The sequence below is a fragment of the Echeneis naucrates genome, chromosome 6 (genome assembly GCF_900963305.1).
Source record: "Echeneis naucrates chromosome 6, fEcheNa1.1, whole genome shotgun sequence".
NCBI lineage: Eukaryota > Metazoa > Chordata > Actinopteri > Carangiformes > Echeneidae > Echeneis > Echeneis naucrates.
Window position 1 is genome coordinate 19,305,895 of NC_042516.1, and position 27,431 is coordinate 19,333,325.

General features: G+C 38.4%; 2 protein-coding genes across 5 annotated transcripts in view; both read right to left on the reverse strand.

The window, feature by feature from the left end:
- myom3 (myomesin 3) overlaps nucleotides 1-7,673 on the reverse strand; it is a 50,813-nt gene extending 43,140 nt beyond the window's left edge. For 2 of the 3 annotated variants that reach the window (XM_029504289.1, XM_029504287.1), the window contains exons 1-3: nucleotides 7,516-7,673; nucleotides 5,563-5,703; nucleotides 667-771 (exon numbers count right to left, since the gene is read on the reverse strand). In XM_029504289.1, coding sequence (XP_029360149.1) covers nucleotides 667-771; nucleotides 5,563-5,684 — 227 coding nt within the window. In that variant the 5' untranslated portion in view covers nucleotides 5,685-5,703; nucleotides 7,516-7,673. The remainder of the gene's footprint in view (nucleotides 1-666; nucleotides 772-5,562; nucleotides 5,704-7,515) is intronic. The other variant, XM_029504288.1, reaches the window with a different exon arrangement.
- Nucleotides 7,674-15,174: 7,501 nt separating this feature from the next.
- On the reverse strand, nucleotides 15,175-23,823 carry LOC115045612 (uncharacterized). Of its 2 annotated transcripts, none has more exons than XM_029505393.1 (7): nucleotides 23,517-23,823; nucleotides 22,447-22,567; nucleotides 20,578-20,750; nucleotides 20,293-20,477; nucleotides 19,852-19,993; nucleotides 19,050-19,180; nucleotides 15,175-18,724 (listed from the first exon to the last, which is right to left on the reverse strand). In XM_029505393.1, the coding sequence occupies exons 1-7, from the start codon at nucleotides 23,566-23,568 to the stop codon at nucleotides 17,903-17,905; spliced, it is 1,626 nt and encodes a 541-aa protein (XP_029361253.1). In that variant the 5' UTR covers nucleotides 23,569-23,823; the 3' UTR covers nucleotides 15,175-17,902. The 2 variants fall into 2 exon arrangements, with proteins under 2 accessions (XP_029361253.1, XP_029361254.1); XM_029505394.1 differs by having other exon boundaries at nucleotides 20,578-20,679; nucleotides 23,517-23,533.
- Nucleotides 23,824-27,431: the final 3,608 nt, after the last annotated feature.

The following is a 27,431-nucleotide window of genomic DNA, read 5'->3' on the forward strand; positions in this document are numbered from 1 at the left end:
TGCCCATGTTTTCATGGTGCTGTTGCCAGATTTTGACCCTACCATCTGCATGCCTCTGCCGAAATTGAGATTCATCAGACAAGGCTGTGTTCTTTCCTGTTTTCATCTGCCTAGTTTTTGTGAGTCTGTGCCCACTCTAGCTTCAGATTTCTGTTCTTGGCCAACCGACAGGAATGAAACCTGATGTGATCTATTATGGCCCTTCCGCCTTAAGGTTTGATGTGTTATGCATTTTGAGATATTTTTCTGAAAGCTTCAAGTAGTCTGGCAACTATCTTCATCCCTTATCTCATTTCGTCTTTGTTTTGTCAACTGGATTACTGCTCAATAGATGTTTTTTTTTTTTTTTTTTTCCGCTCTGTGTAAAAACTCCCAAATCAGCAGTTTTAGAAATACTCCAGTCAGCCTGTCTGGTACAACCATTAGTTTCATTTCATGGTCTTATAAATGAGATCATTATGTGAATTTATTTATTTATTTTTGCAACACTAATGTTTCATTTGCAAATTATCTGAAGCGCCCAGTCTATATCTGCTTGATTTATGACCGTTGATCATCTGTTACATGATTGGCTAGTTGGATGACTGCATGAATAAGCAGTTGTATACATCATGCTTCTTTAAATAGGTGCTCATTTATTGTATATGGGTAGATCATTTGGCTCACCATGTTCTGTGGCGGGGGAAGTTGTCCATGTTCAGGAGCTCCTTGACAGACATCAGGTCAGCAGGAATGATGGGATAGAAGTCAGAGTAGGTGGCTTCTTCATCACTGATTTTTCAGATGTTGTTGACAGGGGGAGGGAATAAAACAAACTGTTATTAACTCAAGATGTCTTGCATATCATCAAATGTCACAGGTGAAGGATTAAAAAATAGATATCTTCCCTTTTCCTCCCTCCTCCAGTTATTTATTCTGTTGATGGAAAGACTGAGCGATTATATTACCCTGCCTTTTCATTTGGTCACGGTTTATGGCGCATAATCCAATCTCAAATTTATCAGATCATTACTCTCTTCTGCCACTAGAAAGCAGCAGTGATTCTCCTACTCTCTGTCTGAACAGCAGAGGAGGCCGCATGTTAGAGAGAGCTCCTGTAATGCAGGCAAACATAATATACACATTTAATTTATTCACATGCTCCAGGGATCTGTTATCAAGACAGAAAACTTAAATTCATATATTCCATCTCTCCTTACTTTTATGAAGAACTAGCAAGATAAAAAATGATGAACAAAAAAAATCAAACAACACAACATAAACCGCTAAGAAGTTTAATCCAGGCACTCTTTGAAATACAATGTAGGTATTGTTTGTTGCACTAATACCCTCTGTCAATGCAGCTCATGGCTAAGCGACCAAGTGTGGTTTCTTGTGTGGCACAACAGATTTATCACTCTCAGTACAAACACTCCCGTGTTGTCTGAAATATGACAGTGGGATTTGCAGATTCAGATCCAGCTCATATTCAAATACAAGAAAGAAATTTCGAAATGCAATACTTCTTATGTGAATGTTATGTCATATTAGAGATCATCTTTATACAAACTGTGTTAAGAAGGTATCAGTTATATTAAGCTCACTTTCAGTACTTACTGCTCTTTTATGCAACACAGCTGCATAAACTATGTGCACTGCTAAACTATAGCCGATGTTTATATCTGTTAAGTCTACCACTTGCCTCCCATGTGCAATGTGCTTAATCCAGCTGACCTGGTTGCTCTCCCCTGTGCGAAATGTTATGACCATAATCAGCTTCTTCTGCCCTGTCAGTGTTCCCCTTTTCACTAGCTTGTGAACAAACATTCATGCTATTGTCTATACGGAGATTATATGATCAAGAGGAAGAGAGGCTGCTAAGTTGAACTTGGGCAAATGATGACAGTGTGGTGTTTGTGAGCCACTGGGTTTTGTAGCCAATTCAATGTGTTGTTTTTGGTGCAATAGCAGTTGTAATTGTTTTTGGCATCACAGCATGCAAAGTCTACAGTGTGTCTAGGTCCACTGGTGGTAGAGCTCTTTGTGCTCTAGTTGTGATCTAGTTGACAGTTGGCAGTTTTGCCATCTCTTTCTCTTTTCACTTAAACAATCTTAGCACTTAAACAGCCCATAGTCATACACACATACGCAACCAGACACATATAAACATGCACTAAAGCATGAGCCTCCATTTAAAACACCAATAATAAACTGTGTTGACCTTTTGTGTGTTGCCTAGAGGCAATGATGTTGAAAGGCATTTTTGTAACAGGAGAAGCGCACATTTTTGCTCTGCTTTTATCTACAGACAACCAATGCATGGTTACAAGAGTAATTACAACATCAGTGATGGGATATTTTAAGTCTGAATGCTTTCAGTGTGTTATTAGAGCTATAATTATCCATATGTCTAATTTTCCATCTTAACTAGCTTATTCAAAAGGGATTACTACAAGAATTTCAAAGTTAGTGTGTCAGAACTGCTTATGTAACCAGGTGTGTGTTTAAAAAAAAAATCCCAAACCGTTGCTGCTACCACTGAGCCTCAGGCATTGCTTTCAACAAGCCAGCTTACAAATGGCAATGCAAATTGACATTACTTCTCATTTTCTTTTGTTTGTTAGCTGAAAAGTTTCCCCATTTCACAGCACTCAGAGGACAACTTCTGCTTTTCCTGTCTTCTTTTTCTTTTTTTCTTCCTTTTGCTCAGATTCTCTGTGCTGAGGGCCTTGGGCCGTTGAATAATGCAGCACCAAGCCTGTGGCTGGACAGTATCGCTCAAGTACAGCCCTCAGATATATACACACAGGGAGTGAGACTCTCAAAGAATGCATATGAACATGCAAGAACATGCTTTAACACAAAGCAAGAACGTCATAGTGACACTAAGTACACGAGGATATAGGTTGTGTAATTTAGTGTTTATAAACAACAAGCTTCCTCAAAATATTAACTCTCAGGAGGAAATAAAAAAAAAAAAAAAAGGAGGAAACCTCAGAGAAACCTCAAAATTATACTCTTTGATGCATGTCAACAACCAGTAGTTAAATTTGGTCCAATGCCTGTGAGCTATTGAACAAACAAGTACATTTCATTGCAAATCTGTTGTGATAAAGAAATATTTACATGTGCTTTCGCTGATGGTGTTGATGTTTGACTATCACAGTGTATGTACTCTCACGCCTGCTGTTTTTTTAAGAAAAGGAGAGATATGACCTCTAAGATCGACTAAACCAAGCCTGATGGAATAAAAGCTTATTTTACATTGTCCTTAAGGATAAAAAGGAGCCAATTTTCATCCATTCAGTGATTAAGTTTTCAGACCCATAGGTTAGGCAAATTCAGTAACTCACTGCAGCAGGGAGGTGCTGAAAATGAAAGCAAATTTAACTTAAGGTTATTAGAGAATTTAATCAAATTGGAAGAGGATATGTCCTCACTCTATTGAGGTACAGTGTAGTAAGTTTTACACGTTTTGGTGGAGAGAATGATAGTAGATGGTGACTTGAGATTAATTCCTGGTCTCCATATCTGTGAGTGGAAGGGTCCCTGCAATGTAAATTTCTACACTACAAATGTGTCGACTGTACATGTGCTTTAAAGTAAATATGGATTCTTGGTTTGTGTACGCAATAACAAGGAAAAACTTGCAATAAGAACAACTTTATGTGATGCTCTCAGCCTACTTTATTTATGTTGGCTTTTAGGTATGCTCTTAAATTTGAGTGCGTTTTTTCAGGGACGGTGTCTGAAATTTAAAGTGTGCATGCATACACTAGCAAAGTAAAATATACCTTGTCCATGTCATAGGTCATAGACACAACCAGATGGTTGTATTATACCACATGTATTTGTTGCTGTTCATATATGACAAATCAGTAGTTGACTGAACACCTTCTGTTCACTGGAACAGTGGGGGGGGGGGTGTTTTTCACCAGGGAAGCTATTCAAGACTTCACTTATTAACAAAACACTGCATGTGTGATCTTGACTGGTTTGATGTGACTTTACTGTTTTTCAAAACAAGGAGTTCACTACCATTGCTGTTGGCCCACAGGAGGGAGGTAGTGAAATCTCATTGTGTGCAGAACAGCCAGACCGCCATTGTTTTTCTTACTTAATACTTGAAAAGTGTCACTGGTCAGACAAAAAAAAAAACCCCAAACAAACAACAAGCTCAAAACAGCTTTGATTGAAGCGCATGGTATGTATTATACAAAAATATACAACACAAATTTCACTTCAGGGCATGAGAGGGCAAACACCACAAAATGTAGGTCTACTACAAGGCAACTGCAGTTTTACCAAGTGAGTTATCTATTAATTTGTCCTAATTTAAATATATTAAGAAACTGTCCATGCTGTGAGATAATTTGACCAGGTTCAAATATTAATTATCTTCTTCCATGAAGTTTGTGGCCTCAGGTGTCTTTTTTTTCTGATATCAGTGCAATGACTTGCCTTATTTCATCTTGTTTCGAGACAATTTCTTAAAAAAAAAAAAAAAAGAAGCCTGAAACAAGAGATGGACACAACACAGGAATAAAACAGCATTATCTCAACACACTGGCAGGAATTTTCTACTTTTTTAATTAAAATCAGGGTTAAGGGCTGAATATGAAACTTTCTGACTTGGAGATAACTATTCTTTTTTTCTTTTAAATCAAAGTAAAAGCTTTGAAGATACTGCTGAGCAATACTGATTACACAGGTTCTTTTGAGTCAGGAAATGCAGAAGCAGTTTTGTCCCAAAGGTGAGGATAATGTATTTGCAAATACAGAACTTAAGATCACAGATATGGGGGAAAAAAAAGTATTGGTGGTTAAGAAAAAAAACAAAAAAACCCCAACAACAAAAAACCCGACAGCATTCTCCTTAACAAACCTGTCACAGACTATTTTCTGTGGTTACTCACTGTAGTAAGCTCGTCTACAGTGACTCCTGTATTTGACCTGCAAATTTTGTTGGATTATCAGTTTTCGAAATTGTGTGTGTGTGTGTGTGTGTGTGTGTGTGTGTGTGTGTGTGTGTGTGTGTGTGTGTGTGTGTAAATAAATAAATAAATATATATATATATATATATATGATTTAATCTTTTTCTTAACACATTCTATCAAGACTCAAGTCAGACGCAAGTCAGTCATGCATTTGTGGCACTCCGAGCTAAACCAATTTGTTCCTCTTGGGGGTGTCAATTTTCAAAAGCAGGCTACAAATACATTGCAGTACTTCTAAGAATGGCTTAGTAAGGTCTTTTGGTTTTAGCAAATGTTTAACAATAATCTATTTGAAAGCAGCTAAGTACTATGCCAATAATAATCACATAGGAAGTCATCACCCAAAATAATAATGTGGCTTGGTGACGCCTTTCTGTTCGTTCTGGATAACAATAGAGCTCTGTGGGTCAAAGAAATAAACTATAACTGAATATAGATAGATTTTACATATTAATTATAGTATATTATTGTTGATTTAGTTTTTTCTCTTGTATGATGATAAAACCGCCTCATTCCTTGAATAATCATAAACAAAAAAGGGTATTGCTGTCAAACTGTGTCCTACTATGTGCTGCGTTATCTCACTAGTCGTGCTGGCACCTGGAAGTGAAGGTCCTCTTCTTGATCTGCGAGGACAGTTGCATGCTGTGAGACATCTGTGACGACTGCTCTTCCTGCTCTCGCTGCATCACTGTCCTGGTTTCCATAGTAACCCCTGCTTGGCACCTGTGGAAGGAGAGGATGCTAGGAGTGGAGACACTGTATGTGGGAGGCAATGTGATACACAGTCAGTGAAAGTCAGTCAGACACTCGCAGCCCTGTAGCCTTGGCCAGAAGCATAACGACATTATCTTTGTAAGCAGTCAGCAGGCACAGAGCAACTGAAAGCTGTATGTTTCATTTGAGTGCAGCTGGGTTGCCAAATTAATGGCCCTTTACACTGAAGACACTTAAGCCTTGGCAAGAGACATGGCTATTTATTTTGTGCTTTGTATCCAGCAGAGACCTTAGAGCTCCATTTTTACTTCCTTTGTTGAGAAGGTGAAGCAATAATTGTTCCACGTGGTCAGAGTGCAGATTTGTAAAATCATAAGCTAAGAGGTGTGCAAAGTGTGCAAGATTTTAACGGCACAATTTAGCTCTATTGTAAATTAGTGTTCTCCAAAGGGTCAATCCATTTTCTGATATCTAAGTAGCAACTGAGATGCCAGAGGACACCATGAATATCATTATGTTGTCATATCAAATCAGCTGCCATTATGTCCTGAAAAAAACAAAACAAAACAAAACAGGAATTTGTCAGTCTCCTGATTTTCATTTGTAAAGAAGGGCCAAACACATCCAACCTAAGTGTTAAGTTGATCCATAATGTAACCTCCAGGTGTTTTATAGAAGAAAATTCAGTCTTTGTGGAATCTCTTTAATTATGTAGCTATCTGTTAGTCTTTTATGGTCACATTTAGTCTGTCTCCCATTTTGACATTCAATACCTCAATTCATATGAACTACCTTGTGTTTGTCATGCCTTTTGGTTTTTTCCAGTTTGAGTTTCAGTGCTGATGTATTTCATTCCCATGTTAAATGAATCACCCCTTTGTGGGCCACTGAGGTACTAATAATTCATCAGTCGAGGTGCGCCATGCTGCTGCCCGCACCCTGCCCATCATTAATCATGTGGCTGCTGAAGGGAAGTGAATGCAGAATGCACCCAACAAACAGAATCAGGTCGCACCTGAGTGATGAGTTCATTCACCCACTCCCAATGGCAACCACCTGTGTTAGCACCGCAAACAAGTTTAATGTGTTTTGTCTCCTTATCCCTCTAATTAGATTGTACTAGAAAAAATGAAGAAAACAGAGTTAGCTTTCCAGGCTAACAGGCTAGTGGCCCTGCTGGTTCCTCTCTTGCTTTTTTGTAGCTCACTGTTGTGCATGGCGTGAGGCTGTGTGAGCACTGTTAATGGGAGGTCGAAAAACTGGCACATTAAAATTGATCTGGTCTCCATGGGTAGGGCAGATAGTGGACCCCTGCAGGGAGGAGAGCAGAAGGAAAGCTGCTCTTTTCTACACATAGTTCAGCTTTCAGTCTCTGGAGTCAAATGAGAGCATAGTCTCGTGGTTCTGATTTTTCTTTTTTTTTAATCAATAGGAGAAAGGAAAAATTATTTGCTCTTCTACCCATTAAAGGGGAAACCACTGTGTAAGCTTTTATATGGGCTTGGTTAATGCCATCCCCAAAGGATAATTAAAAGCTACATCTGCTAAGGCCGTCAAAAGACAGAGACCATTAAGAAGTTAAAACATCCCTGACAGCACAAAGACAAATGGCAATTTATAGAAATAAATGAATAATAATCAACAGTATTATGCAGATAATTTGTAATGGGAAAATGTGTTTTATCCAGGCTTAATGTTGTGGGTTGTATTTCATTGAAGTTCATCTTGTTCTTTAATTGCTCACTAACCTCTAATGGAAGAAAAACATATACGATTTGATTAGATCTACATGAAGATTTAGTAAAAGGAAATCCCACTCACGCTTTTCTTTAAAGAAACAACTGAAGTCCTGTGGGTCAAAGATCTGCAGGGTGAAAATATCCCACTTCCTTCTCTGCTTGCCTGCCAGTCTCTCTCTTTGAGGATGTTGCTCTCACCTCTCTGTATTACCTGTCTGCCTGCCTTTCTGCCTGCGTCTACCTCACTCTCTGTGTTAATGAAGCCATGAGGGTCACCCTGAACACAAAGTGTCCTTCATTGCCAAGTATGTGGAGAACACTGCCTTCTCATTCTTAAGTTGGTAAATATAGACCAATGACACCTCCCTTGTACGCACACAGTCTGAACTGAACACCACATGGACACACAAATGCCACACACATGCACCGACATGGATCATTGCCATCAACCCGATCGATTTACAGACAGCTCCACGGAAAAGCTGTGAGATAACACAATAACTCCCTGTGTAGTGAGAGAGGGTGGAGTAAGTGGCCTGTGCAGTGGAAAGAAACAGCTGGAGGAAAAACTGGCTGCGCTGGAACTACAGATGTCTGCTCAATATCTGTCACTATAAGAAATATATATTTATGTCAGCCCTCAGCATGATCCCACCTGGCTACAAGTTTTAAAAAATTTAAGGCAGAGAAATGACAACTGGGAAGATAGAAGGCGACAGAGGGCTGAAGGGAGAGAGGGAAACATGGAGAATAGGAAGCATAGGGTATCAGAATAGGAACAAATAGAAGCACATTCAGCTGTTCAATAGAGGTAGACGATATTCTGAGGGTGAGACCCAAACCATCGGCTTCCCCCTCATTAAAAATCTAACCCTCGACTCTTTCCTAAAACACAAGAGTTTAATAATGCTAGAGGCAAAACCTGAGACCTCGTCTTTTATTCTTTTTCCATATATATATATATATATCTTTCTCTTTTTTCTCCTACTTTGCCCTCTGCCTTCCTACCTTTCTATAAAATTTCAGACTCCTCAGTGCAACATAATCTGTACCGAATGTTCTTAGACATGAAAGTAGTGTTATATAATTTGTATAGTGATGTTGTATTGAGGCACAATTGAAGTGAAATCTCTCAAATTATGGTTGAATCTGTCTCATTGTGGTGATTCATCTTCTGCCACTGTAATGTTAAAATGCATATTTAGGGGAAACGTCTGCACAGCTATTCAATGGAACGTCTGATTGTCCTTCATAATTGCGCTCAGACAGGGAACAAGGTAAACATAGCGTGGCATGCTGGCATTGTCACTGAGCATGTTTTCATGCTGACTTAAGCATTCCCTCAAATCCATCCATCTCCACTCTGTATATAATCCACACATATTGCTGCTCTTTTTATATCCTCTGCAGTACTTGACCTAGCTGCTTGATGACTGTACTTTCACTCAAACTCAGATTAATGTTGTTTTTACTAGTTGGTGATTTGACTGGAACAATATTTCGTTATATTTTCTTGGTCTTGTCTCCCATCTCCTCTTCCAGTGGTCTCTGATTCGATCCTGAAAGTTGAACTCTTCTCTGTCTCATTAAACAGATCACTTTGGCTGCCAGAGTTCATTAGATCTGTGTGTTTTGGGGGAAATCTATTCAGTCGCCCTGAAAAGTTTAGTCTTACTCTCACTGTAAAAAAAAAAAAAAAAAAAAAACAGGAAGGAAGTGTCACTCTGGTTCTGGCCATATGAGTGTTGTTTGTGTGTGCTGAAAGATGTATATGAAAGCCCACATTTTATTTTAATCAACTGTATAACTGTTGTCATGGTTGCATGATTTTTATCTGTGTGTTTGTGTGTGGTATTGCTGATTGGCAGGGACTAAAAGTGCACAGGGGCTGTGAGGAAAGAAGGCATCATTCAAGGCCACAGCATTGTATGGAAGGATGGGTGGTTATTTTTAAGCCTTTAGTGGCCACACCTGCCTCTGGAATATCAGCACACAATACAAGCTAACGTTGCCAGGACTTCTCTTCTCATCATACACCAGCAGTGACTGCCTGACTAAGAATAACCATCAGGACAAAACAGCTGAAGAAGACCTTTATTAGAGCCTCTTTATTAGGAAGACTCCTTAGTTTGCTAGTCCCCTAGAAACATCATCTCATTCAGTGCTTTCCTTTCAAATGGGGAAAATGGTGCTCTGACACAATATGATGTTTTTAACACTTTTATTCTAAAGTTTCTGAAGAACTGCTGCGCTCCAGCCAGTGGCCCTTCTTCCATTTCCATTTTAGTCTTTTTTAGACTTATTTAAAACACATATGCCAATCAATCTCCCAGAGCACCTGAAGCAGGAAATATGTTTTGAGTTTGTACTTGTACCAGGTGCAACATGTATGGCAAGCCAAGAAGGAATAAATATTTGCAGCGCACCCAGAATGACTTATCGTGTTTTATTAATGATTAATGCAAATTCACAATTCATGGTTGCTCTGTGCTTTTACTTGCATAAATTATGAATTGCAGCACAAACACTTACTCTGCATTGGATGTTCTTGCATTTTATCTGTCCTTCACAGATGCACAGTGGAGACTCAGACTTGTTATAGATCAAGTATAGATCAAAATGTATTATTTATGAAGTAAGCATGTTAGCCAAATGATAGCTGGTTTTAATATAACTGCTAAATTACATTTGTATAACCTTGAACTGTTTATCTGTTTGCAACCAATCTTCTCAGTTTAGTAGGAACAACTTCAGTGATCTCAAAACACTGAAAATCATCACATGTATAGTTGTCTAAAGTACATGCGATGGCTTGTCTTTGTTTTTTTTCCCTTTTCAATTCCTGTTTACAGTAAATGTGAAATAAGCCAGAGGCCAATATATGACGGTAAACCAGTAGTAATTTTATCACTGTAAACACATTGTCTTTTGACAAGCAATAACAGCACATTGTTTTCTCATTACTGTTAAACACATTATCTATCATTGTAGTCTCTCTCTAGTCACCTTCCTTATGTATTGTATCTTTGAACAAATAGCAGCAGTGTATAACATTTTTAGCTGAGAAAAAAGGTGTAGAACCTGTCTACCCAATATTGGCCTTATCAGATGGGACACTCATCAGCCGTTTGTCAATTTCAAGACTGAAGTGATGATTGCTCTGTACAGTTGTCTTGATAGAAACTAAATATTACAAAACTTTCTTTCCATCTTTGCCCGTGATTGGGACCAGAATAGACCTTAATGGACACCAAAGTCTTTGCAATGATCCATTATTTCCTGGCCAGCCTTGACAGCTGTTTTCGTGCCTCTTTCTAATCAAGGACCCATTAAGACCTCATTAGAATGCAAGTGAGGAAAGGGGTGGGGGTGATGTGATTGCATCCAATTACATGTAGACTCCAATGCATCAAATAATTTGGCCTAGGTGAGAAGTCCCTTTTCAATGGAGAAACCAGGGAAAGGGCTACTTATTGTGATTCACTTACACCAAGTCAATGTGGAAGAAAACTTCAAATTTCCTAACATCTGAGGCAAATATATCCTTTCTCTTCCATCTCTCACTTTGTTTGGCGTAATACTTAGGTGGCAAAGCAGAAACTTGTACGTAATGCTAAATTTACATTTGTTTATTTGAAATTAAAATTAAGATGAATGCAGCTTTTATTCCATCGCAGCCTGTTACCCTCTTTCCGAACAGATGCCCATATTTCTGATTTGTTGAAGAGACTCGGATATGTGCTAAATCATGCCTGTTTCTGTCGGTTGGAGAAAGAGTTGACAAATTAGTTCTTAGGAGATGACATTAATAAAGGGGACATTATGTTCCTCCACAGGTAGTAGCCATCTGGTGGCTGATCTGCTGTACTATTATAAAGCCCTCTGATGTAAAGTTAAAATTTGTGGCCTTATAAATAAAATTGATTCGATACCCTAGCTATATTTATCAAAAACAGCCCCATGGAAATGGCTTATTGATAAAGCTATGCAAGTTATCAATCCTTTTGCTGAAATAATTAGACTCTTAGATACTTTTGGCTGGACTGCAGCAGAGGGACTAGCTCAATAAACATTAATGCCTGTCACTGACTGAGATGAAGTTGAAACATGAAATGCCGCATGATATCGATAAGGTTACACTCTAATAGTCAATATTTCCCCATTGGTTCACCAAAATGATCTTGGGAAAAACTTTTCTGGTACATAATCAAGGCTAGCTGAATGATTGAATGAATAAAGTTACTCAAAATGGCAATTTGATCCCATTTTCAAGTTATTTGTTTGTTATAGTTCCTTTCTAGGAGGAAATTTATTGCAGGTGCTTCACAATAATTGTAGGCTCATTCTGTTTGAATTTTTTTCTTTTTGTATCTTCCGTCACTCTTTCATTAACAAGTGAGTGTTCTTAACCTTTATGATCACGTTGCCTTTAACTTCTCCTAAATCAGTGCTTCTCAAAGTGTGGGGTGCAACCCACCGGTGGGGGACGGAGACATGACAGGTGGGGCGTGACAAACGAGGAAATTTTCAATTTCATGCCTATCTTATTGTAAATGCTTTTCTTTATTGACAATAAAGATCAATCTAAACAAAACACCCACACACAAAAAAGTAATAAGTAAGGGCTAAAATGATTGAGAATTAGGAGACTGGGAGAAAAATGTAACCTTGGACTAAAGTGCGAAAACAATGATTGACATTGGGATGATGATTGTAGCGAGCTAATACTTGCAGCGGGACACCAAGGTAGCAGGTAGCTGTGAGCAACATTGATGAATTTATGACGCAGACCACAAAAGAGCCAGCACCATCACACACACACAAGACAGACTGTTGCTTGAAAATTAAATACAGATCTCAGCTCAACATTGAGCATGACTTGAGAGTGGCAGTTTCATGCCTGCAACCCCGCTTTGAGAGGATGTCCGGTGCAAAACAGGCACATTGCTGCCACTTATACAGGGAAATTTCTCCTGTTTTTGTTTTTTGCACAGATTGCAAATGGAACAGTATTTCATTATTTGACTGTTGCACTTTTTGTTTTTGATTCAAGATATTGGGTATGATGGCACAACTGCACTCTTATTTTCTTTTCGAACTTCGTGTTGATGTTTTATAAAATGAAATGTAATTTGTCAAGATTTTTGTTGGGGCGACAGTGTCAAGTGGGGCCTGAAAATTTCCATTGTTTAAAGTGGGTTAGGGTTAAAGTGGGAGAACCACTGCTCTAAATCAAGCCCTCATGTTTACAATAGTCGCAAATTTCATTTTCATTATCTGAATGAGAAGGTTTTAAAGTCATTACATGGTTGCATATCAAAAGAAATCTAAGTGCAGTAGTCAATCATACCTAGGTTTTATTCCAGTCCGTTAACGCTGTACACCCTCACCTCATTAAAGATTCGTTTAGAATAAAAGATGACTGTGAGCAAAATGAGGTAAACGTTTATTGATAGTTTTGTGACTACGAGACTCATAATTAAACCGTGCTGCCTTCACTCAGTGTCTTCAGACGTTTCTTGCGTTGGTTTCAAAGGATATTTTTAATTTCTGTGTGAGTGTCTCTCCATGCTGACTCTTTGCTTTATATATTGGATTGAGTATAACAAATGAGGAAATCATAAGTTCCTATATCCTGAAATAGCCTTCTGAAAGTCTACTTTGTAGTTTAAACCTCAAATGTGAATCTCATCCAATACTTAGTATGGTAGTATGGTATGTGGTGGGGTCAAGGGCGTATGTTTCAAAGACACAATGTAGAGTGCTCTTGTTTTGAATCTGAATGGAAGAGGCAGTCTTTAAATTTTTCAGGCAGTGATTGAAATGAGCATTTCTCCACACAAGGGTCAAAGCTGGTTGCCTCCCTGTTGCTCTCAGTACTATAAATTACTTAAGTGGCCAAGACTCTCAGTCCATCAATATATTCATCGATCCGCAGCAGGCACACACCCCTCAGCTTTGATTGAAATTCTATTTGTGCTGAAGCGTTGTGTTCCCATAACCACCAATCCAAGCTCCATCACGCCCGTAGCACTTGAGAGTTTGCCATGCAATCTCCCATTTTATCTTCTTTCTCAGGACATGGGGAGTGACGAGATGAGAAAGACAACCGTCTGGCAGAGGGAAAAGAAAAGGACCTGTCAGTGCTGCCAGCCAAGTAACAGCAGTTTTTTTTTTGTTTTGTTTTTATAATACCTGTCCAAAGGGGAGTCCGATTGGAAGATAGAGGGGAAGAGCACAATGAAAACCAAAATAACATGCACTGTGCCATGTTCTGCCTTTCGTAACATGCCAGAGAGTGGAAACCCCTCTAACAACAAAAAAACTGGCTCCTACTCCCTGCAGTGAGCTCTCAGAATGATTGTTGTTTCCTTTGTTTACTCCTCTTTACTACTTTACAACCTGAATCTCTTGGTTGATTGAAAAAACCAACAACAACAAAAACAACAAAATTTGCGACAATTCCTTTGCAATTCCAAGCTCCCACTCACCGGAGGTATTTCAAATATTCCTGTCATTGTTGGTATTCTTTTCCCTATGAGTTGCAGCAGTAAACTTTACTGGTGAGTTGCCAGTTCCACCTCTCTCCACTCATGTTAAATCATCCTTTACAATGTTTATTTTTCTCTCTACTCTTGTATCAGCAGTCGACACACATGTTTAGGATGTATTTGACCCAGAACAGAAACATAACATTTATTGACATTCTTGGACTAATAATAGGCTCACAGAAAGCCTGAGGGCTGTGAAATATAACACGCAGCATTATTATACGTGTTTAAGCTTGTAAGCACAGAAAATAGGTCTCCTACAACATCCACTATAACATTTTGCAAAAAAATATATAAAAATGTTGCTGGTTCTGTAAATAATTTAGAGTTCTAAACATTCTATCTACAATCTAAGCATTCCTCCTGAGTTGCCCTCTACACCACGTAGCTCTGTCTGCTTGGACAGTAATAATTATTACCTTCATGCTTTTTTTGTCCCTGTGTTATACATGTGTAAAGACAATAAACTGGATAAACTGCTTGTGTTTTTTGGCAACCTGAGCTTAAATGTGATGCGTCCCTTGAAAGTCCCTTGTTTATATTTTGGATGTATTGGCTTAAGAAGTATATTTATGACTTTTCTCCTGTTAGTCCTCTAAGGGATAGGCTGTTACTGTAAAATGCTCCATTGGGGTATCTGATAGCAGTAACATAACCTATCACACAATGGGTTTTAAAGCAGGAATCCACCTGAGGCTTATATTATCCCTTGGAAAACATTGCACGAATGCTGACAGTTACTCTACTCATCTCTCTATGTTGAATTGTGAATCGGGAGGATCACATCCTCATTTAGCACCGTCTGACTTTTGAGTTTGGACTCAAAATTATAGGAAGCTTCTCAGAATTTCAAACTCCATTTGTGATCGAGTCAATTTCCCTAGAAATAGTATTAATCGAAAAGAGCAACTAAAGGTGCTCAAAAGCTCACACAAAAGCACTATAAAATGTGTTTTAGTTTCTTTAAACATGTGTCCATTCACATTAAAACTGCCAAGAAATTGAAATGGAAATTTCGCTTCTCCAATTTGGCTGCTAAATGGTTAAAGGTGAAAAGGCAAAATTGCACATCCAAAGCTCTTCATGGTTTTGTCCCTTGACTGGAAACACACACAACATTGAAACTGGCTTCTGGGTTGTACTTTGGCTTCCTTGTGCAATCCACCTCACCTTTTTATTGTCCAAGACAGTAAATGTTTACAGTATGTCACAAGGATGACTGCAGATTCAAGTTTATTATTCTCTCATTTTAGGCATCTCAACTGAAGACTGAACAATTTTAGTAGCACAGAATATTTTAGTTGGCCAGGAAATACACAGAATAGTATTTATGTTTGTCATTGCTGTATGTATTAAATGTCACTGAACTACTAAATTCTTTAGTAATAGCAAAGATATCAGGTTACATTAAAATACAACAATGAGTTCAGGTGGAACCCTGAACACAACCCTTTCAGTATGAACATACATGAACATTTAGTGATGTAAAAAGTCACAGTTTTTAATACAGAACAAAATGAAAATTACACTGTTGCATACTTTCATTTTCATTCAATCAGCAGACACATTGTTCTTCCAAACGGACTCACAAAGAGCTGTACAAAGTGTTCCTATGTGAGTCCTGTCACTGTTTCAACACTCCTGACATTATTACTTTACAGCTGTGTATAAGAGATTGTGTTCAGGCTATTTAAGGCCTAGTTCTTATCAGTGTGGCTTTGATTACATCATGTCCCCACCTTCTAATATACATTTACACGCTGTATTTTCTTACTCTGAAAGAACAGCAAACAATGAGTGGAGCAGAATCAGTTCCTGAACTTGAGCATGAATAAGAAAAAAAAAAAAAATTTACATTGCCATTTTATACAGACGCAATCCTGTCGTACATTCCTCACACCACTAATAATACTGACACACATTGGAGTGTAAAAATAAGAAAATATTCATACTTATTACGGAATTCAGTCACTGCTCAAAATGTGATAGCAGACGTAGAACTCTGTCTGATGCTTTGTCCAGTAAAGGCAATCAGATTTGTTTCCATAACTAATCTGTTAGAGAGATTGTCCACATTGTAATTTAAAAATGACCAGGCTGTGTTTGTGTATTTACGGTGCTTAATAAGCTGCGTTAGTGTGTTGCCATAGTGATAGCTGGCAAAAGACATGTTGACATGTGTGAAGAGTTTGAAAATTTCTTTTCCTATGGACAACAAAAGAGGCCTCTTCCTTTAACCCAGCTGTATCCTTGTTTCTTTCTGGGTCACAATGTTTAATATGGCTGGACTGTATCAACAGCTGTTTGCAGTCTGATGAGTGTCGTCTGGTTGTCATATGTATTCCAACACAGCCCAAAAAGTTTGAAATAGTAACTGAAACATGTAGATGATACCACATGCCAACCAGCAATCACTGCCAAGCCATTTCCAAGCTGCTGCTCTGCACCACTGAAATCCTCACTGAAGCCACCATACATGATGGGAAATGGGTAACCACCAAAACTAGGCAGGCTGACGAATGAGATCATTTCTCCACTCAGTCAGTCACACATCTCTTTTTATGGCTGCTGTCCTACTGTTGTGGTCCAACCAAAAGTTCCCCATTATGCAAACAAAAGCAAATTTTCAAAACTTATTTCTGTAACCCGGTCTCCTTGAAATAACATTTGTAGAAAACACATTTTTAAGAGCAAATAACAAATAAAATTAATAACGGCTTATGATTTCTATGAATTGAAATATTGATTTGCATATTTAACAAGCCACAAATATGTTGATAAAATTCTCCAATAATTTTCAATCTTGCATTCCAAAGTGATGGAAAGATTGTGGATGGGTTTATTGTAGAAAACGTCCTCAATTTTCAGTTTACCTTGGACAAAAACCAATATTGTGCTCTTAAACCCCTCACCCTAACCACCCTCAGTTCGGTTCTGTCTGAAGTTTCTGCCTCATAAAGACCGTTTTTCTTTGCCACTGTCACAGAGTGCTTGCTCATGGAGGGATTTGTTGGGTCTCGACCTTCTCTATTTGTAAAGTGCCTTCAAACAACTTAGTTATAATTTGGTGCCATAAAAATTGTCCACAAGTTAAAAGCGAAATCAGTTTACAATGACATGAACATATTTTCAAGGATAGAGGGTCAGACTGCATTTAAAAGTAACACAATGATTTCAGCTGCGTTTCATATCGCTTGCTCTGCTCTGCAAACACGATGGATGACATGTTATGTCACTGTAACTTTTTTGCTTTTTGCCCTCATTATGCAAGAAAATCATATTTTAGCTGTCTGAATAGTGGTTGAAACTCTCGCAGTAATCTAAAAAGTGTGATTGTTTTGTTAACATTGTGGATTGATTGAACTTTATACCGGTTTACACCACAGCCACATGAAGATTTCAGCGAACGCTCTGGGAGCATGCGTCTAAAATTGAAGGTGATCAATTTATGAAACAATAGCTTAGTAAAGTAAACATGGACTAAAAGTATGCATATTCCCGGATTTCTTCAAACATAATCACACACCTTACATTTTATCATTTTACAATTGTGGATTAATAAATAAATAAAACAAACAATGAAATGTATTTAATGGTCCACAGGAGGTTGTTGGTTATGACTTAATTCACATTTTGTCTTCACCTTTACCTTCATTGTCTTTAAGTAAAAGTTTCTTTCTTCATGTTGCCAGTCAGAGGAAAGCTATTCCTTCAGAGCACTTATCCCATCATCTGCCTTTAATCCTCGTTCAAAAAGAGTACTCCAGTGGAACTATCTCTGATATTTGTCGACCCAAATTAAAGATGTTTTTAAGGTCCTCTTTCCCTTCCATCTCGCTCACTTTCCTTCTTGTTTTTTGGGACAAGTCCATTATGGTAGAAGGATAGTTTGTATTTTGGATGCATCTACAAGGAGAATTAGGTGGGCATCCAGTTTTGCTTGTAACCTGATACAAACATGGCATCAGTAGATGGCGTGTTCTGGCATTGCTGGTGAAAGTCAGAAACAATTAGTTGTGAGGGGAGATAATGTGTGCTGCAGTGTGCCTGTGTTGGTGTGTTTCCGGGCGTGTTATCGTCACACCCAGAGTCGGACCCTGCTGAACTGTCGAAGCTCTGCACGGATGCTAAGGTTGGTTCCTCCTTTGTGTAGTCTGTGAGGTCTGACAAAAGAGGTTTTCTCTCCAGGATAAAAGGTGACGGTGAGTCATTTGTGCTCTTCTCTAACTGAAAAGTAAATGAAGAAAACATGAGCTGTCCATTTGAGCCACGCACCGTGTGTAACACCAGTGGGCTGGTTGTGTCACTCTCACAAGCATCTGGATCAGGCAGGGTCAGGTTTGGACCAGGTCTGCTTTTATTCCAGGGTTCTTTCCTGCAAGGAAATATTGGGGCACAGTTTCCACTGTCTTCATGGATAGCCACTTCCCTCACTTCATTAGGGGCATGGACGGCCACTGCCGTGTAGGCTTCAGAGGACTGGGCACTCGTGTCCTGGAAACTTGAAGTTGCATCGTGTGGATCTGTGTCCAAAGAGGAGAAAGCGCTGCCCTGCCAGTCTGGGCAGGGGATGTCCTGAGGGGCATAACCTCCAGGTCTAATAGAAGTCTTCTTTGGCATCTTCTGGATTGTTGTATAGACCGTTTTGTCACATGGAGCATTGCCTAACTTGGGTTTGGAAATGATTGTTAGACTGAAGGACTGCTGCAGTATAACATCCAGAGGGCCAGAAGTCCTTGTCTGTTTTAAAAAAGCAAAAATTAAATATGTGCTCGACAAGAGCTTTTTGATTAGAACAGTACAGAATATGAAACTATGCAAACTGTGCTGCATGATTAAAGACAAAACACTGAAATATGCCATGCAACATGGGACACACCTTTAGTTTACTAAAACACATCCGTATTGTATCAGAGTGTTCAATCATTGTCCCCGTGCTATTTCCCGTAACCATACAGAACATGTATACAGTCGATCTTGTGCCAAAGGGCTTGATTTTCCAGTCAGTCAACATATCCTTGTAACCAGGACACACATACGGAAACTGAAGAAAGAATGGGCTTACCAATGACTTTGGCATGTTAATATGCGTTCCACCCTTCACATAAGTGCACAACCACACAACTGCTGTCGTGACTAGCACTGCTAGAAGAACAGCACTTGCGACAAGACAAGAGACCAGAATTCGATGATCATCTGAGGGGGAAAAAGCATGTGTCATTCAGTTATCTGGGAAAAACCTGTAAGAGCTGTAAAATCAAATTACTTCATGTGCTTCTGCAGTTCATGTGTGTCTAAGAACTTCCCATTTTGACAAACAAGATGCTGCATGTTTTCAAGGAGCGCCCTTGGGTCATACCTGTGACGCGTGATTGCTAAATACACAGTATTTCTGGGTGCAGCAGTACATATACTTCTGGGAAGTACTGCCATATCAGTATGGCAGCAACAGAGTTTCATCTATGTACACAATATGGTGATTGTGGTCAGTCTAATTTTATTTTATTAGACTCTTTTTAGTAGTAAAAAATGGACATTAAGTGAAAGTGAGTCTTGGTACAGGTGGGGACATCTAAAAAGGATCTTATCTACAATTTACAAATAAGACAAATAACTCTTGATTTCTTCCAAAACAGCACATTGGTACTAAGATCCCAAACCACTAACGACTTACAACATACAGTTAACCTCATTAAATCTTTTGCCGGTAATTATTGTCACAGTATAGAGAGAGCTTAACATGAGCAAAATGTGAGAAAACATGTTTATGAACACCTGCACTGCCACCTGCCTGAAATATATATGAATATTTTACTATGTAATATTAATGAGATGATTTATACCTTGTATATAAGAGCTGTTCTCACCTTGCAATGTGATGCAGAGGGGGGCCTTCTCACTCTCATTGCGCCCCCATTCAGTAGATGGTTTGTATAGCACATGGCCGCAGTACTTAGTTTGCTTTTGCTTCAACTGAATGATGAATGTGCCGTTTCTGTTGGTTCTGACCTGGCCACACAATGGGTTAGAAGGATTTTAACCGATTATTTCAGTCCATTGAAGGTCTTACAGATAAAATAAAGAGGAAAACTTATTTCAGCTCAATAAGAACAAACCAAACAAAGCCGATTACACACACACACACATATATATATATATATATGCCATATGTGATATTTCTTTTTTAACCATTATAAACTTAAGTCCCAATTTTTGCCAACTTCTAACCCCAAATAGGGGGCCTGATCTTACATAAACATTGTGACCACTTTATCAGGTACAGTTTTATGCAGTGCATACCAACTCACCGTTGCTGCCCATTTTGGTTCCGTGATGTTTAAGATATAAATAATGGTAGCCTTTGTGGGCCCATTTTTGCTCTTGCTGATGATGTCTGCAATGGATTCTCCATTCGGCCCCATGGGCAGGGTGACATTAACATACAGGACTGAAGTGGTTGTGCCATAGGACAAAATGGGTTCACCAAGAGTAGCTACGGAGACAAAGAAAGATGAATGAAATAAATGCTGCAGCAGAATCTGGAGGACTTAGAGGAAACAAAGAAATGTCTGAATGAACAAGGAGGTTCTTACTGTCTGCTATAGGTTTAAACCTCGTGGGAGTCTCGCCAACGAGGTCACCGTTAACGAGAACCTGAGCCATGTAGTGAACGTCGGGAACCGCTGGGGTTTCTGCTGTCAGGTCACAGAACAGATCGGTAATATTCTGACATCCCTCTTTTATCTTGAATTGCTGGTCTAGATCGCTGCAATGAGTTTAGCACAGTGTGATTGATCGGTTCACCGTTACACATTTGACTGTTTATTCATTAGTTTGGGTAAAGGACTCAAAAAAACAAACGCACACACACAAAAAAACAAAACAAAACATGTTGGAAGTTCTTAGGCCTGTTATAGGCTACTGGCTGTGTCTCAGACTGGTTTGAGTTGATACAAATCATTTGGATTACATCCAAAGATACAGAATTTTCAGTTGAGAATTTCCTGTTTGAGTTTCCCTGTGCAGAGTTTCTTGTTGAGATGAGGAGATAGTGACACTGAAAGAAATCAAATTTATTTGACTAACTCAAACTGCTAAAGCATCATACTATCTTCAGATTATGTATCACCTTTTAGGGACGGACACGAAGATTGGTTGTTTTAATGGTCAGCATGGGCAGGAGGTGCAATTACTGCCAGTAAAACCTGTGTCAGTGCTGTGCAGCTTGGCTATTGTTTTAAGACCAGACTTGAAAAACTCTGAGCCAAAGACTTTGACATGAATCTGTGATAGCTGTCATCCAGTAGCTGAGGCTCTTCTGTGCAGTATTTGGCTCCAATGAAATAAATGACACAAAGGTCAACCTGCCCTCTTCATCATATGAGCACACAGTGCCTTCCTTAAAACTATATGACATTACAGACTTTTTTTTTTTTATTTATTTTTTTGAAGGAAACCAAAGTTGAGCTGACACAGCTAATCTTCCTCCTCAGCTGTTTTCATGCTGGAATGCATTCCAGAAATGTCTGGTGACAATCGCTGGGAGAAAAGTCAGAAGGATCGTGGTGGCACTTGACATTTGTCTGGGAGCCCGTGTCACAAGTAATGAGATGTAATGGCATTTCCACTTTGTTGAAACACTTTGTGGACTATAGAGTTAAAAGTGAATGAAGGCGCATGAAGTGAGCAGAGAGCAGTCTAATATAAGGTTTGAGAAAATACATTTTACATACATTTGAGTGACTGGCTTTAAGTAGGTGTGTGACCAGGAGAAAGGAGCTAAAGGAAAAGTCTGTGATGGACCACTTTACTTAATTTCCTGCAAGATACAGTTTCTAAATTGAATAAACATAGAAAGGAGAAAGATATTGATTTTATATGTATATTATATTTACAGATCCTATGAAGAGTCAATTGTGAACACTTAGTTTCGTCTCTGGGTACTGTCTTCCTTGCTCAGACTGATTTTTCTTTTTTTATTCCTCCTGTTGACTTGACGTCAGAAAAGAGAAGGGCAAAGTCTGTTAAACAGTCGCCGGTTTGGCACGCTAAGAAGATTTATGGCACAGACTGTCGATGTGCAATCAGTTCAAAATGTTCTTTGTATTGGAAGAAAATGTTACCTAATGCAACAGTGCGGCTAATGGAAATGTAGTTTTAAAACTCTTTAATAAAAGTGGAGGTCTATGCCCAAAATAATAAGTTCATAGTTTTTACTGGGCTCTACATCATTTTAAGTCTGTGTTTGGTCATGGTAAAATAAATTATGTCACTTCTAGTTTGTTCTAGGCTTTAGTTAGAGTCATTGTATCTGAATACATTAAATTCCCAACCTGGCTGCAAACCGAACAGAGTTATACCACCTCCCAAGTTTGTTAACACGGCCACAAATTTTACAGTGCTTGGATATGGACACTACACAATAAGGACAGTAAGCCCTCCTCTGTTATTCTGGCACTTACTTCCAGTGCAGGACACTATAGCGGACCGTTTCCCCTGGGGTGGCAGGCTTCACAGGGTTCCAGTTGAGCACATTGTTGAAGTTCTTAGAGACAAAATACACCTTCCCATTTCCGTTTGAATCTGAAGAAAAATAAAAAATAAAAAACAGCGACATCATTTTATGACACACACTATGGCCTTGTTCTCATTAATCCTTATTCAGAAATCTAGATCTGTCAATTTGAGATGTAGGTACAATTGCACTATTTATATTTTGTTTTTTTTTTTTTTTTTAAATAAAAGGTATTTTAAAAGTGCAATTTAGGAAATGATTCTGTACAATAAGATGAGTTGAAGGAAGATTTTAGCACTCTGATTACTTTTATTACTCACCTTCTTATCTAGGTCACAGCTCTGTTCTTGCCACATACCGTAAAACCATTGAACCCAGCACCAGTTCTGGGCACTTGTCCTCTTTTATGAAGTGTATTTTTCATAATTTTTACATTTAGTTGCTATAAAGCCTAAGTGATCTAGGGCCACAGGGAAATTATGCAAGATGGATTTTGTTACTGCTGGTGTTTGAAACTTAAAACGCTGCCTTCTTTCTTAACATTGCCAGTAATATTTTTCATACAAGGAAATAATTCCGTACTCTCAGTGCTGACATGCGGGAAAGTAGGCATGAAACAGTCCTTCAGTGTAAGAAGGAACAGGAGGCTTACTAACGCACAGCATAGCACAGTGTTACATATTATAGCTCATATGTGTACTGAAAATGTTAGAGATACAAGGTTGACTTAAAAATCAGCATTTTTATAAAATGCAATGATATAGTCAATATCACATCACCTACATTCAGGAAAGAAAAGAATTTCCCATTGATTAGTATTTAAAACTAATTTTTTTTCATTATGCTGAGAGTCTCCATCACAAACGAGGGAATTACTTTGTCAAAACTATCGGCTGTGTTGCTTTAGTGTTATTTATTAGGTCTACTCTGTAGGAACAGTTGCCATTAAATGTTTAGCTTCCGTAAACCGACATCTACACATCACAACAAGATTCCCGTTAGCTCCTGTGTACTCACCATCGCAGCACAGCAGCAGCAGGAGGAGGAGGATGAAATTCACAGACCACATCTTCCACAGGTATGTGGGCCACAAAAAAACACCAGTCCTTCTTGGTATGCTGTGAACTCTAAACTAAAACAATCACTCATATGCAAGACTCAAAGAAAAAGAAAAGGAAAAAAATGAACCCAATCTCCACAATCCTCCCAAACGACAAAATTCAAGTTCAAAATTGCCAAATGTAGAAGCTTTCAGGGCATTTTGGTGCCACTGCTTCTCCACCATCTCTGATGTGCCCTGGGAAAGGAGTGGCGTAACACAGGTGTGCAGGTGTACTTTGACATATGTTATCACTTTGTTCCTGTTTTTCTATTACGCTATACTCCGCCCATTTGCATTCTTGCTCCAGACTCTCAACTTCCCTTTTCTTTTTGTCTTCTCTCTGTCTCTGTCTCTGTCATGCTCTCAGTCTGTGTCTCACTCTCATTTCTTGTCTTTCAGGTAATTTTTGTTCTCTACAGTGTAGGGGAACTTACTGTACTTTGCAGAAGACAGAAAGTGAAAGAACTTGGTGACACACTTGATGTCTTAAGGTGTGCAGCTGGTTAATAAACAATTACGTACCTACGCACTGAAACAACACAGGCTGCTGTAAATGCAGAATATCAAGGGCTTGTTTAGTTTATCAGGTATCTGCTGTTCTGGTAGACACATAATCAGATGTCACTAAACCAATATTTTGTATTGTCCTGAAATATAAAAGAGTAGCAACCCCCCAGGTAGAGGACACATTACTCTACCATGTAGCAGGGTGCAGCTCACCTTGAGAGAAATGTGTAGCTCAAATGTGAGATACATAACACAGGGAGTCCCATTTATACTTTTTAAACAAATCGAAAATTTTTGAAACAGTTGGGTATTAAAATGGGTGTTAAAAAGTATGACAAAAATCTATCTTTGCATATTATTCAGTAACAATCCAAACTCTTCATCCACAAAGTGTATCAATGTGTCTTCATGGCAGCACATACAAGCCAACAGTTGTCAATGTAACAATGGTAGAATTGCCTAATAGATACTTTATTGAATTTTTGTGTTCAATTTTACCGTCATCGTAAACACAGACATCATAACTTTTCCCAGCAGGAAATCCCCAGCCTGTCTAATTACAGCTACAAAGAAAGACTAACCCGTTTCTAATACACAATCAACAATGATGCTTAGTTCAATTACTGAATCATCTGTGTGGGTGAGTATAGATCTGTATAGGGGAGGCAGCAAAACAGTAACAGAAAAAAAATATATTTTTGCTTGTAGTTCATACATAAAAATCCATGCTTTTTTCGATAGCCCAAACTGTGCCACTAACATTCAGGATTTATTTGGTTGTTATTATTTTTGGGAGTTACCAGACAGTCTTGGGTTACTACCTCTTTCTGTACAAGCAGGAGGAGGGGCTGCCCCTTATTTGCATGAAACGTAAGTACACAAACTGTAGTGTGCAAAAGGTCCAGGCACTTAGAATAAAGTGGGGATACTTGATGAATGCCGTGAATATTTTTATTCATTATTTAACTTATAAACTAGGGGAAAAAAGTAAATCAAATCAGTATTTTTGGACCAACCCTTGCCTGTAAAACAACACCAGTTCTCCTTTAGTTACGCTTTGCACACTGTAAATGAAAGTAGCTGCCAGTGTTTGATACACTTTGAGGAGCTCTCCACAGGCTCTGTAGGGACCAGACCTTCAGTGATGGTAGTTCTTTCACTCTCACTATATACATCTGAGATCATAATCTAGCTGGTGAATAAATTTGGGATCAATGCGATGTTTCCCTAATGTTACTGCATGAGGAATAAGAATCTTATCTTTTAAAGTTCCCTAAACTATTACATAATATATAAACTAAACTAAAGTCAGTTAAAGGCAAAGTGTCTCACATTTCTGATCTCATCCAGATAAGGGACAATGATTATAAATAGGCCAGCGTCCTCCTGAAGCCAATATTCACATGGTGTAGCTCTTGTTGCTGTTAAAATTAAACAGTGTCTGGTGTATACTGTTCAAAGACAGAAATGGATTTAAATTTCTGAATTCAGAGCCCTTCATAATGCAGTGCGAATCTAGGTTGGTCTGTCTGTTGGTCAAAAACTCAAAGTTTAAACATTTAAAAAGATATTCTGTGTCTGTACTTGAAAGAAGATGTGCAGAAAAGTTGGACAGGGGATATCTAATACTATTAAGATAAATGATGTTATGTCTAAAAGGTATTACAAACAGACTGACCTGCAGCTCCTGATATGGTGGAAGGATGTTGTCCAGAATTGTAGATACTTATTAGCTTGCCCATGTTGTTTTGGTTGAAAAGGTAAATGTGAATAATACAGACTAATTAAATCTTAAATTGGCTTAACTCAGAATACTGAAACTCTCCTGAGGATAAACAAACAAAAATCATTAAGATTCTGTGCCTTCAACTTCTTCTTCTACTTCTATGATGAAGAGCAAATGAAAATCAAATTTGCACTATTTACAAGTTTACACTTACTAGGATCTGAACTCTAGTCATCTAAATTAAATATCAACCTGTTTGGCCTTCAGGGGATGTTTTTTTTCCTACTTTGTTGAAAAAGCACCGCTTAATTCATTTCCCTCAAACCGTGACTTTCATCCTTTCAAACAATTAGATGAATAATGTGGTGGTAGCTGGAGCAGCAGTTTGCTCTTAAGTTATACATGCACTGTGAATTTGTTCTTTTGCAAAATCTGAAATTGGAGAGGTGAACTTGATTGTGTAGTTTTTCCTTCCTAAGCTTGCGTCTGATATTGTTGATCCTTTAAAATGACCTTAAAATAAGATCACATCTAGTCAGTTTAAATGTAGAAATAGGTTTTGGTTAAAGTGTAGTGGAAGGGATGTAGGTACATTTACTAAACTGCAGAGATATTTGACTTTTACCTCAGTACGCCCATTTTATGCTTTATTTAAATGCTGTAAGATAAAACATTATTGATCTCCTTAGACAAATTTGCAAGTTAGCCAACTCTATATAAAGTAATTAAAATCCTCACCTATGCAAGCTGCCACATTAAAGGGTTGTACACTTAATAGATTAATAATTATAACCTTTTCATTTAATATCTTTTTAAAAGGGCCAGAAAAATTACTTTTACTTTAGGTAAATTTAGACTGAAAGACTTATGGGTTGAACCATCCCATTGATGAAGCCTTTTCTAAAATTTCCTTTGGAAGATTAACCTGTCAGGAATGGATTTATTTTCACCACCAATGCTCAGACAACAAGGGATCTCATTAAAGTCATTATTCATTGCTGTCTTTTCTTAATAATGCATGAAGTGATCTTTGCGTACAGGATCTGTCAATCCCAAAGTGTCTGTGTTTTTCTGTGCTTTATGGTCAGTGACACCTTTTTATAGACAGCAACATCCTGGCCGTGATATACTGGCAGTGATGGTTCATTTTTAATTAGGCTGTTGTTTGACTACTCTACTGTAACCAGCATTATTCCAATATGCCACCTGGCTGGAAACTGATAAAAGGCCATGCCTCTCAGCTTTAAATGAAACTTGTTCTGTTTTTATAGGAGACGCTGATTATGTGACATGGGCTTGTTATCATTTTTCACAAAACTAGTGTAGTGTTAGAAATAAAGGGGATTAGCTTTGCCTCAACAAAGATGAATTTAAGAGTTGTCAGACAACTTCTGGATGATTTAGTGGCATTTTGCGGCACGGTGTAAATATGTCCTATCATCTGTCCACATCTGTCCACAGACAATACTTGTTATGTAGGTTTTGAGGCAGAAAACATCACCTGATATTATGAAATATGATTACAGTTGGCTGATACCACAACATTCTGCTGTGACTCCATAGTTCCTAGTGTCACAGTTCACTTTAAAAGTTGCGT